The sequence below is a fragment of the Camelus bactrianus genome, chromosome 6 (assembly GCF_048773025.1).
Source record: "Camelus bactrianus isolate YW-2024 breed Bactrian camel chromosome 6, ASM4877302v1, whole genome shotgun sequence".
NCBI classification, from domain to species: domain Eukaryota; kingdom Metazoa; phylum Chordata; class Mammalia; order Artiodactyla; family Camelidae; genus Camelus; species Camelus bactrianus.
The window spans coordinates 40,145,154-40,156,173 of record NC_133544.1 but is presented as its reverse complement, the minus strand read 5'-3'; the positions used below and the strand labels follow the sequence as shown (position 1 = coordinate 40,156,173).

Sequence of the window (11,020 nt, the reverse complement as noted above, 5' to 3'; positions counted from 1 at the left end):
CATCAGTTATAGACAATAAAGAGCCTTTCTTTCTTTTCATCAGAGAGTCATACATTTTTAAGCCTAATATAGATACTTTGTGCTGCCAAGTTATCTCCTGGAGGAGAATTCCCTCCCTCTCTCCCTCCACTCCTGTAAACAGGTGCTGAGCAGCTACAAGACATATGCTTGGTGCTGGTGACACACATCAATTAAGTGTCATTCCTGCACTCGGGGAGCTGGGGACCTAGGAGACCAGATGGACTAGTGAGCAGATGCTTTCACCAGAGTCAGGGTGACCCCATCTAGGTCCACACTGTGTACGATGGGAGACGCATCTCCCCAAGGGTTGGGAAGTGCCCAGGAAGACTTCCTAGAGAAGGGTACTTCAGAGCTCAGTCTTAAGAACAACCAAAAGTTCACCAGGAGTAGGAGGAGGAAACAAGAAGGGCGTTTCAGGCAAAGGGAAGAGCGTATGTCCAAAGCTGTGATTAATTTTATCTGTAACTTGACTTCTCTGCGGGTTGCTCAGATTAAACTTTATTTCTGGGTGTGTGTGTTGAGTGTTTCTGGACGAGATTAGCATTGAGTCAATGCACTTGGCAAAGTAGATGCCCCTCCCCTTTGTGGATGGGCATCCTCCAATCCCTTGAGAGCCTGAATAGAGCAAAAGACAGAGCAAGGAGGCATTCTTCCCTCCCTCACCACACACACACCCTTTTTTTCCTACCTGTTTGCCTGGTTGAGCTGGAACATCGGTCTTCTACCCTTGGACTGGGATTTATACCACTGACTCCCCTGGTTCTCAGGCCTTCAGACTTGGACTGAATTAAACCACTGGTTTTCCAGGCTCTCCAGCTGACTGTGGGACTTGTCAGCTTCGACATCACGTGAGCCAATTCCTCATAATAAATCTCTCTCTCCCTCTCTCTATCCCTCACTGCCGCGCTCCCTCTTCCTCTCCCTCCCCGCTCCCTCTTCCTCTCCCTCTCTGTCTCCCTTCCTCTCTGAATAATACAATGGCCAGTTCCGAGATCTGCAAATAGTTTGTTTCACTAATTTTAAGATTCATTTCCCCTCCACATTTTAACTTCTCTGAAATGAGGATGCACCTAACAATCCACGGCATCTTACAATTTTGTTCTTGGCAATACATAAAATAAAGGTGAGATTTAAAATACCCTAAACTGAACAAAGTTTAAGTTTAGGGGACGCTTGTTTTCCTGGGCCCCTTCTAAGGCCTTATACTTAATCCTGCATTTGTAATTTTGCGTTCACCCTCTCAGAATGGGCCTCCAAATGGTATGTGCTGCAGCTGAGCCTTAAATATGTGCATCTCTAATGTTTTTTTAGAAGATTGGTAATTAAGTAGGCCTAAGATTAGTATTTGGAGGGGATGAGGGAAGGGAAATAGGGATAAGTGGTGAGAGACTGGAGATTTAGGATCTAATCTCAGTGAATGACAGCTCCATCCACTCATCTGATGAAAGAAACCAGAAACTTCAACTGCTTCTCTCTCAAGCCCCATGTTCAGTCCATCAATTAGGTCCTGTCTACTTCTTTGTGACAGACTCCTGGTTCTCCTTCAAACTTTGTTTTCTCCTTTTATAAGTGATAGAACCTTCTAGTTTTAGCTGGATGCATGGCCACCCTGAACAAAGATTGTGTTTTCCAGCCTCCCTTCCAGTTAAATGTGAGCATGAGGCTGAGTTTTGGCCAATGGAATGTGTGGTGTATCCTTACAGCTTCCTCAAATTGAAGTAGAGTCTCATTTTTTCTTTTCTCCCTCCTGCTAGCAGGAATATAGATGCAATGGCTAGAACTGCAGCAGGAATCTTGAACCATGAGGTGACCTTAGCAAGGGGCTACAGCATAGGGGAACAAAACAGAGGCTTGGTCCCTTGCACTGTGGAGCACTGTATCAGTCCTGTATGACCTACCTCTGGATGTTCACCTGAAAGAGAAATAAACTTCTATCTCAAGTAAGATATTGTTATTTATTTATTTAGTCACTCACAGTTGAAATCATATCTAACTAATAATCCACTCATCACTTTCCTAATCAGAGTTACCAATATTTCATGCCTGGACTTTTGAAAGAACCTATTAGCCGATATCCACATATTCACTCATATCCATCTCAGGCTTCTTCCAGTGAGTTTTCTACACAATAGCTAAAGTGATTGATTCAAAAAGCAAGTAGAATGTCACTCCCTGTATTAGTCTGCCTGGGCTGCAATAATAGAATACCACAGACTGGGTAACTAAAACAAAAGAAACTCATTTTCTCACAGTTCTGGAGGCTAGAAGTCCAAGATCAAGGTGCCAGCAGGCTTTCTGGAGAGAACTCTCTTCATTGGTTTGCAGACAGCTGCTTTCTTGCAGTGTCCTCACATGGCCTTTTCTCTGCACGTGTGTGTGTGTGTGTGTGTGTGCGCGAGCACACACACACACACACACACAGAGCGTGATCACTGGTATCTCTTCTTTTTTTGTCTTTTTTTTTTTTAAATAAGGACACCAGTCCTGTTGGATTAGGGTCTCACCCTTATGACTTCACTTAAGTTTAATTTACTTTCTTAAAGGCCCTATCTCCAAATACAGTAACACTGGGAGTTAGAGCTTTAACTTACAAATTTTGGGGTGACACAATTCAGTCCATAGCACTCCCCTTCTTCAACCATATCAGTAGCTTCTCAGTGCTCTTAGCGTAAGGTTGAGTAGTTAAAATGCTAAAACTCCTGAATGGTCTGGGCAGTACCTATCTCTCCAGTTTCATCTCATAGAATGCTCCTCCTCACTCTCCAGGCTTTAGTCATACTGGCCTTTCATTGTCTCAGATATGCTGATTTTCCCACCTTGGGGCCTTTGCACATGCTGTAGCTTCCATCCTAAATGCTCTTTCTCCCCTCCTATCCCTTTGGCTGCTAAATCTCTCTCCCTCAGCTCTCAGATCAATCATCTGCTCTTTAGGGAATCCTTCCCTGATCTTCCTTGCATTTCTCCATTTCCCCATTATATGTTCTCATAGCTGCATATGCCTATTTTTAATAGAACTTACCATCATTTTGCCTTTATATTTTGTTCAAGATTCTTTGGTTAATGTTTGTCTTTTCCATTAGATGTTAAACTCCATGAGAACAGAGATATGTTACTTTTTGTTTATTATTGTATCTCTAATGCTTTCTGCAGTTTTTGGCACATATCTGACACTTAACAAACATTTGCTGAATGAGTAAGTAAGAGGTGAGTGGGAGTTGAGTCACGTAGAGGTGGGTATGCCAAACAAGGCACTTGGGACTTCATCCTCAAGCATATATACCATGGCAATCAAGAATTATCAGCAGTAGCGTAAAATAAGACAGGTGTTTAAAAATTAAAATGTATGTGTGTGTTAAAAAGTCATTTTTGCCAGTGCTCTGTAGAATGTACTAGAAAGAACCTATGTTGGAAGTAAAGTGACAAGTTTCAATGGTTATAGCAGTTATCTAAGTGGGAAATAAGGGCTTGAGTTAAATTTGGGTTAGTTCTTGTTCATTTTGAGAATTCTTCAATGTAAATCAGATTCAGTCTGTTTTCTCCACTGCTGGTTTGGGATTTGGCTTAATAGCCTGGTTAGTGAATTATCCTTGTTCATCTGTTTTCCATCCATCAATATGTTCTGCTGTTATTTTATTGCCCATTCTTCTTGTTTTTGTTGATTTATTTAAAAATCCCTTTGATGTTGTTTTAGTGGAGTTTTGGGAGAGAGCAACATTATAGGCATATGTTTAATATACCACTTTAACTTGGAACTCCTTACATTTTTGTTTTCATTATGAAAATTCTTTATTGTTTATTGCAATGGAATTGCCTTTCACATTAGCCAAGATTTTTGTTAAGCGACAATATCAAATAATGACAAAACTGAGGATGAAAATGGTGGGAGTGAAATTTGGTACAATGTTTCTGGTGAATAGTGTTTGTCCAAAGGCTTAAGACATACATACTTTTTGAGCCAAAAGTTCCTCCACCTCTAGAAATTTACTTCAAGAAAATGATTTAGCTTTAAGAATGTCATTGCAGTATTGTTTACAATAATATAAAAGTCCCACAACTGAGAACTGATTAAATAAACTATGAACTTCCATAAATCATATACATAGTCATTAAAAATTATGCTGTGAAACCAGGTTTCTCACCCAGCACTACTCAAGAGAATACACAATACATGGTCATTCATCAAGGGATAGGTGAAGCCGTAGGACAAATTTAGCTCATCTTCCTCCAGCAGTAATTTTATTGGTAATTTGAGAGAGTGGAGGGACTACTAGTTATCTGTCCCTAGGTCCTTTGTCCTTTTCTTCCGTGGTTATAAAACTCTAATCTGTAGCAAGGGATGTTGCTGCTCAGAATACAAGACTGCATTTCTTTGTCTCTGTGGTAGTTAGGTGCAGCCTTGGGACTAACCACAAACCAGTAAGATGTCAGTGAAAGTACTGCGAGAGATTTCCAGGGAGGCTACCCTGATGGAGCTGACCCAAGGAGGACGAAGAGGGGTGTGAGCATTCTGCTCCCTTCTTGTAATTAAACGTTTCTGCTCAGTTAAAAAAAACCCATATATTATATATATACATGTATACATATATATACATATGTGTGTGTGTGTGTGTGTGTGTGTGTGTGTGTGTATAGCGAGAGAGAGAGAGAGAGAGAGAGAGAGAGAGAGAGGTGTAGGTGTAGGTGTAGGGGGAAACCCTGAACAAAGCAGGGGTAATCCAGGTGTAACTTTAATTGATACCCGCGGTGCCTTCGCAACCATGGATTCAACCAACCATAGATCGTTTAGTACTATAGGATTTACTATTGAAAATATCCTCCTGTAAGGGTACCCGTGCAGTTCAAACCTGCATTGTTCAAGGGTCAACTGTATATACGTATGTGTATACATATGCACATATACACACAAACACATAATGAAATTTTAAATTATTATTAAAGTGAAAATTAGTACAAGTTCAAATATCTAATTCTGATCTGAGAGGTACAGAGGGAAGGGAAAAAGGGATGCGGGAGGGCAGTTGATCTATTTCTGAGAACCTTGATACCCAAAGCTAATTTTCCTCTAGCATTGAATCCAATTTGAAAAGGCTGACAAGGCTCCTATAAACTGCTTGTGAGACCCCTTCTGGTGTTTCGTACAGTACCGTAAGCTCTGTAGGTAAAACAAGAGCAGGGGTGAGGTTACTTCACTTTGTAGAACTCTAGATGCCGGCCCTCCTTGTCCTCCCACGTCTGCCTCAGACGTAACGTGCAGAGTTTGAGGACGTAGACTCTGTGACGGGGGTTTCGGACTGTGCCACCTCTCTCTGGCATCAGAAGACCTTACCTGAGTCTGGGACGGAGTTGGCCCAGATATCGGTTTAGAATCTGCCGCAAAAAAGCGTGGACAGCTAGTTCAGATTGCCAAAGAAGACGCGCGCTGGATACCAATCCCAGGAGCCGGGGGCGGGGCGAGTCGGGACCCGCCCCTCTGCGAAGCCAATAACTCGGGACCGCAGCGGGAGGGGCGGGGCGAGCCGTGCAGGCGACCTCTTGATTGGTACGCCGCTTTCCGTAGCCCGCGAGGCTACCCCTACTTCTAGCCTACAAGAACTCCGGGCGAATGCGGATCTACAAAGTTTGTCCGCTCCGGGGCACCGTATTGGCTTCTACCCCGGCCAAGCGGGCCGGACTAGGCTAGGCTAAGCTGGGCGGCTGGAGCCCGGTTCAGTTTAGGAAACCCTGATGGCTGCGGTGTTTCTAGTAACGCTGTATGAGTACTCGCCGCTTTTCTACATCGCGGTGGTGTTTACCTGCTTCATCGTGACCACTGGCCTGGTGTTGGGATGGTGAGTCCCCCGGGGCTAGGGGAAATGGACGGAGGGGCAGACAGTCAGGGAGTGGGGTCGCGGCTGGCAGCAGCGGGCAGAGGAGCTGGGAGGCTGCTGGACTGGGGCTCCTTGGGCTGTTGGAGAGCCAGTGCCGCGGGCTCCGACCCGCTCCAGGAGGAAAACAAGGTGGACACCGCACCTGCATCACTGCCCTGCATCACCGCCCCGTCACCGTCGCTGCGGGCATCAGGGGGTGGTGCCGGATTGAGATATTTTACCCAGCTTTGTTTCTAGGTGATTAAAGCAGCCAATTAGGGCCTTGTCTTGGTGTTAGGACAGAGGGCTTGTACAACGGGCTTCTCTCCGGAATTGGGGCCTACTGTGTGCCCAGAGTGAATCCGTCACCTGCGGTACAGTGCACAGACGTGGACAGTAAACCAGGCTGATTGTTGTTCTTCTGACCTGAATTGAGCACTTGCCCTCAGATCTTTTCAGGGTAACTTGTAACTGAACTCTATTACCGTTTGAGAACTTAATGGTTTCTACACACATTCCGCACTTTTTTTTTTTTTGGAAGGAATATTTAGTCAATAGACCTATAAAAACATAATTTTAGAGGTGAAAGAGACCTTAGAGATAACTTACACTAAGGGGTAAGACAAGGAGAGTAGACTGTTAGATCATCCCTGAGCAATTCTTCTAGCTCAAAGATTCTAAAATTTCTCTCTTGAGTAGATGCCATTGTATCATGTTTAGAGAAGCCTTATAAATACAGCTAGTTGAAAGCATCTTACTGGTCCGTCCACTGAGGAGAGAGACATGAGCTGGATTTTGAGAAATAAATATTTTGAAAAATAAATGGAGCTAAAGGTGTATAGCAGGGGATAGAAGGCGTTTCAGAGAATATGTGAGCAAACGGCCAGAGGAGACATGCTAGTGAATAGAGCAGGCTGTGTAAATGAGTTTAAAAATACTTTGATCACATACGTGGTTGCTTTAAAAAAAGGGCACAAGCCCTTGTCAATTTCTGAAACTAGCCCACCATTGGGAACTAAGTAAAGTTTTAACATTTCCACGCTGCTTTCTACCCTGCCAACAGTAGATCATAAAATTCCTTGTTGGTTAATGGGGGAAGATTAAGACTAATTGTACACATTTTGTTATTCTTGACCCATCAGATTTTCTTGCAGTTATTCATTTCAAGAAAGTTTGAAATTGGAATTTGGAAGATGTTGCCCAAGTGAGAAAAGCTGTCTCAACACAGGATTTTTATTGATTATAATGTTAGCGTTATTTTCTCCAGGAAATGTAATTTTCCTCCATTAAGGAAAATAAGTAGTTTGATAATTGCAGTATGTCCTTAAATTTTAATTTTCAATAGGCCTAATTATTTAAAAATTAATTTTCAATTGGCCTAATTCAACTAATTAGACATCTTAACTCTCTGTCTTTAGTATTGGGGAGAGGAAAATGAGTGAAGACCATACTGATACTGAGGGTGGTATCTGTGGGTGAAGGGTAGTCAGGAACCTCATGTTGGTAGTGGTTAAGAGACAGGCTTGGGAGTCAGACAGACCTAGGTTCAAATCCTGGCTCTGCCAAATTTAAGACTTGGTTTGAAAACTTAATGATTACCTAACCACTCCATTTAAGTATGGCTTTCACAAGGGTGGAAGCCCAGGTAATTGTAGAACTTTTGGAAGTCTAAACTAAGCACATCTGAGGCCACAAAAGCATGTAAGTGCTGGTCACTTCCATCCTGATTTGGGCCTAACCAGTCATCTTGAGCCTAACCCAACCTGGGTTAGCTTTGCCCATGTAGATAACCTTTTCGCTTGTGTTTATTAGCTAACCTAAGCCAAGACCACAAATTCATTGCTCAGAAACAGTGAAAACCATCTAGATCTCATAAGAGCAACTTTCTAATAGTACCCCAGACAAAAGGTAAGCCCGTTGATCCACTATGCTTTTCACTCTTGTCATTTTTTTCAAACTTCCCCAAATATAATCCCTGTCAGTCATCTGTCCTCTCTGCCATGGTTCTTACCTCAGTACTACTCTGGGTTTCTTTCTGTTGCTTCTCTCCACTGTTCTTGTCCACTTGCACTGTGTGGGAGTGGAGAAAGAACAGGACCACCTGCTTGTTGGAATCCCAGTAGCAATAGCAGAGAATCATGCAGTTGGAAGTATTGTATCTCTGCTTAACTATGTGATGATGGTTTCTGTGAGCTCTAACAGCTCACGTTCATTAAGCTCTTGCTATTTGCCAGGCACTGTGCAGAAAGGAGACCAAAATGCCACATACACCCTGTAACAGTTTCAAAGAATCGGGGACCCTGACTCTGCAGCTACTCTCCACTTCTCCTGACTACAGATTATTAAGTTATCATCTCTCGGCTTCATGCCACCCTTATATACTCTGCCATCTTTCTTATTCACTAGCTCACTGCCTCTGCGAGGCTTTGCCAGTAGGGGAAGGGGGAGTAGAAGGCTAGAGGAGGGCAAAAGGACTTGCTGCTTGCTGTTAGCTGCTTTTCCTCGTCTGTCTCACCACAGCAACAGTGCCTCACTCTGGCATTAGCAGTTGGTCCCAGTCTATAGTTTTCCACTCTCTTAGAACCAGCCTCATTGTACCCCTTCAAAGATTTCAATGCCCATTCTGCAGATCTGAGTCCCAGCTGCATAGGAGTCTTTCCTCCAAATTTCTAAGCTGTAGTAATCCTCTTTCCTCTATCCCTTGTCCTAGGAGAGATAGTTGCTTCCTACTGTTTCCACTTCTTTGATACTCAGTGTCCCCTTTTTCGCCTTTTCAGTTCTTCAACATCTGGTTAAGACTTATTTATATTAAATTATCTGTTAAAATAACCAGTGTGGTTTTGATCTCCTAACTGGACTGCTAAATATATTGATTAAAGAATTGTTATTGAGATTGGGATCCCAGGGGGGAACCTTCAAAGATGGGATTTGGGTTGGTCCTTTCCTCAGCTCCTTGCCAATGGGAAATAAGATTCTAGTAACTCATGGCACGTGTTGGTATTATAATTAATCAAATTACAACCTTTGTTTGATTGTGATTAAATGATTTCTGAAGTAAGTGCCTTGGGGGACCAAGAGGCTAAAGTATATGACCATCGTGGCGGTAATGAGACTACAGGGACCGAGGGATGGGCAGGATGGTTGCTTGGGAGACCACTGGAGCACTTACAGAAAGAAAATGATGAACTCAGGTCTTTAAACTCTCAGATCAAGTCTTAGAGAATCAGGGAGTCTTTATGGTTCTAAATTACTTCACTTCTTGTAACCACGAAGCTAAAAATTGAACACAGTTTTAATTATACTGGTATTAGAATTTCACAGCCGTGTTGGTGTCTCATTTAAGACACAATTGGGGAACAGTGGAGCCCTGAGATTTGGAATGGCAACATCTAAATAAACTTGGACAGAGCTGAGAATTTTGAAACCCCAGTCACTCTGAGCCTCCCTTGTTGTTGGAAGCAGCCTGTTTTCTGTGTCAGAGAAAACTAGCCTTCCCTTGCTTGGAGATCGTGTAATAACCTCCTCTAGGGCAGTTGCTTTGCAAAGGCTGTCTACACTCAAGACCTACTGCTATCACTTTTTGCCACGAGGCCCAGATCTCTTCATGCTCCACAGGACAGGGACAAAAACCTGACCTAGTTAGAAATAGCTTAGCCCTCTAAAAGAATTACAAAAGTTTGCTAATTTGTATCATCGTGAATTTGGGTATTATTTGTGAGAATGGAGTGTAAGTAGGTTAGGCCAAGGAGGGTAGGATGTAACAATAGATCAGACTGCATTTTTTGATCTGGGTGTATTCTCAAACAATTCTGAATCTAAAGTGTTAACTCATACTTGGTTTACTGAAACTTGGAGTCAGAGGTGCCCTATATTTAATAAGGTTGAGATGCTAGAACTTTCCTGGCATAATGAAGGAATCTGAAGGCTTGGGAAGATAGGAATATTAGATTGGATTTATTATGTGCAGCCTGCCCACCTGTTCCCTTACTGCGTCCTTCAAAGGGACACAGAAGACACACTTTATGAAGGCTCTACTAAAAGAGACTGGTGTCCTTGAAAATCCCTAATGTGTCCCCTGTAGGCCGTCGATGATGGTGTGAGATGCTGCCATTATGGTGGACTTTCTGATCTGAGGTCTGGTGGCAACACATAACCAAAAGAGTCAGGGTGGACATATGTCCCATAATGGGCAGTGAGGGACAAAGTAGAGAATGTTTTGGCCCACAAGGATCTTTGACACTGGCTAATAGGTTACATAGCCTTGGGAATGAAATAGGTAGGTGGCCTACTCAATGCTACATGAACTACATAGAAGGAAAAACTCCAGGTCTGGAGCCAGAAACCTGACTTGTCACAATGGAGAGTTATGACCTTTCACCCAGTTTCCAAATCTAAGTCAGTCCATAGATGGGGTTCCCCTGATTGATGGGAAGGTCAGGTCCTCTTGAGGAAGGTCTCTGTATCCTCGGCACTGCCACGAGGATACTGTAAATCGTCCTCCAGATCTTTCTCCAAGGCTGTTGTTTCTTGGCTGCAGACATGCTCTCTGTGCTCTGCTTTCAAAATTGGGGCCAGAACTTTGCAAACATATTCTCTTGTGCTAGTTTGCTTCCTATTAGGCTCTTCCAGTGGAGGTGCTGGAAAGAATCTAGAATGCTGGAGGAGGAAGAAGGGACATCCTCTTACAGTTTGCTTCCTTTTCCTAGTCTACAGTCCTGCAGCACTGGTCATGATCCTGGCAGTGACAGTTGGCCTGAGTAGCAGCAGTTTTAGTTTATGATTTTTTCTCATACCTGGAACTAGCTTATTGCACTCCTTCAGAAATATCAGCACCAGCTGGCCAGCACTCCTACTGCAAAAGACTGGGTCCAGCTCTGGGGGATTCCTTCTCCAAGCTTCTAAATTGTAATAATCCCCAATCTTTCTTTGTTTTCATAGTCTTAGAGGGATAACTGCTTCTTGCTCAGATATCTCCGTGTCCCCTTCTTCCCTTTTCAGTCCTTCAGTACTTGGTTAGCAGTTCTTTATATTAAATTCTTTATGTCTAAATAACTGATTTGGTTTCTCGCTCCTGCCAACCCTGCCTAATACACTGACCTTGACTATTTCTCATCTCACTTGTCGAATGCTGTAGGTTGTGTGTATGTGTGATG

General features: G+C 43.2%; 1 protein-coding gene across 2 annotated transcripts in view; it reads left to right on the top strand.

Annotated features, from left to right (window-relative positions):
* The first annotated feature begins 699 nt into the window (after window positions 1–699).
* The window catches only part of CGRRF1 (cell growth regulator with ring finger domain 1), a 30,453-nt gene continuing 20,132 nt past the window's right edge, over window positions 700–11,020 (top strand). Inside the window, exon 1 of one of the 2 annotated variants that reach the window (XM_074365496.1) lies at window positions 700–869. Coding sequence is in view for 1 of the 2 variants with exons in the window: in XM_010962181.3 (XP_010960483.1) it covers window positions 5,746–5,849 (104 nt within the window). In the remaining variant the exon portion in view is untranslated. Of the gene's footprint in view, window positions 870–5,589; window positions 5,850–11,020 lie in introns of those variants that run through there. The other variant, XM_010962181.3, reaches the window with a different exon arrangement.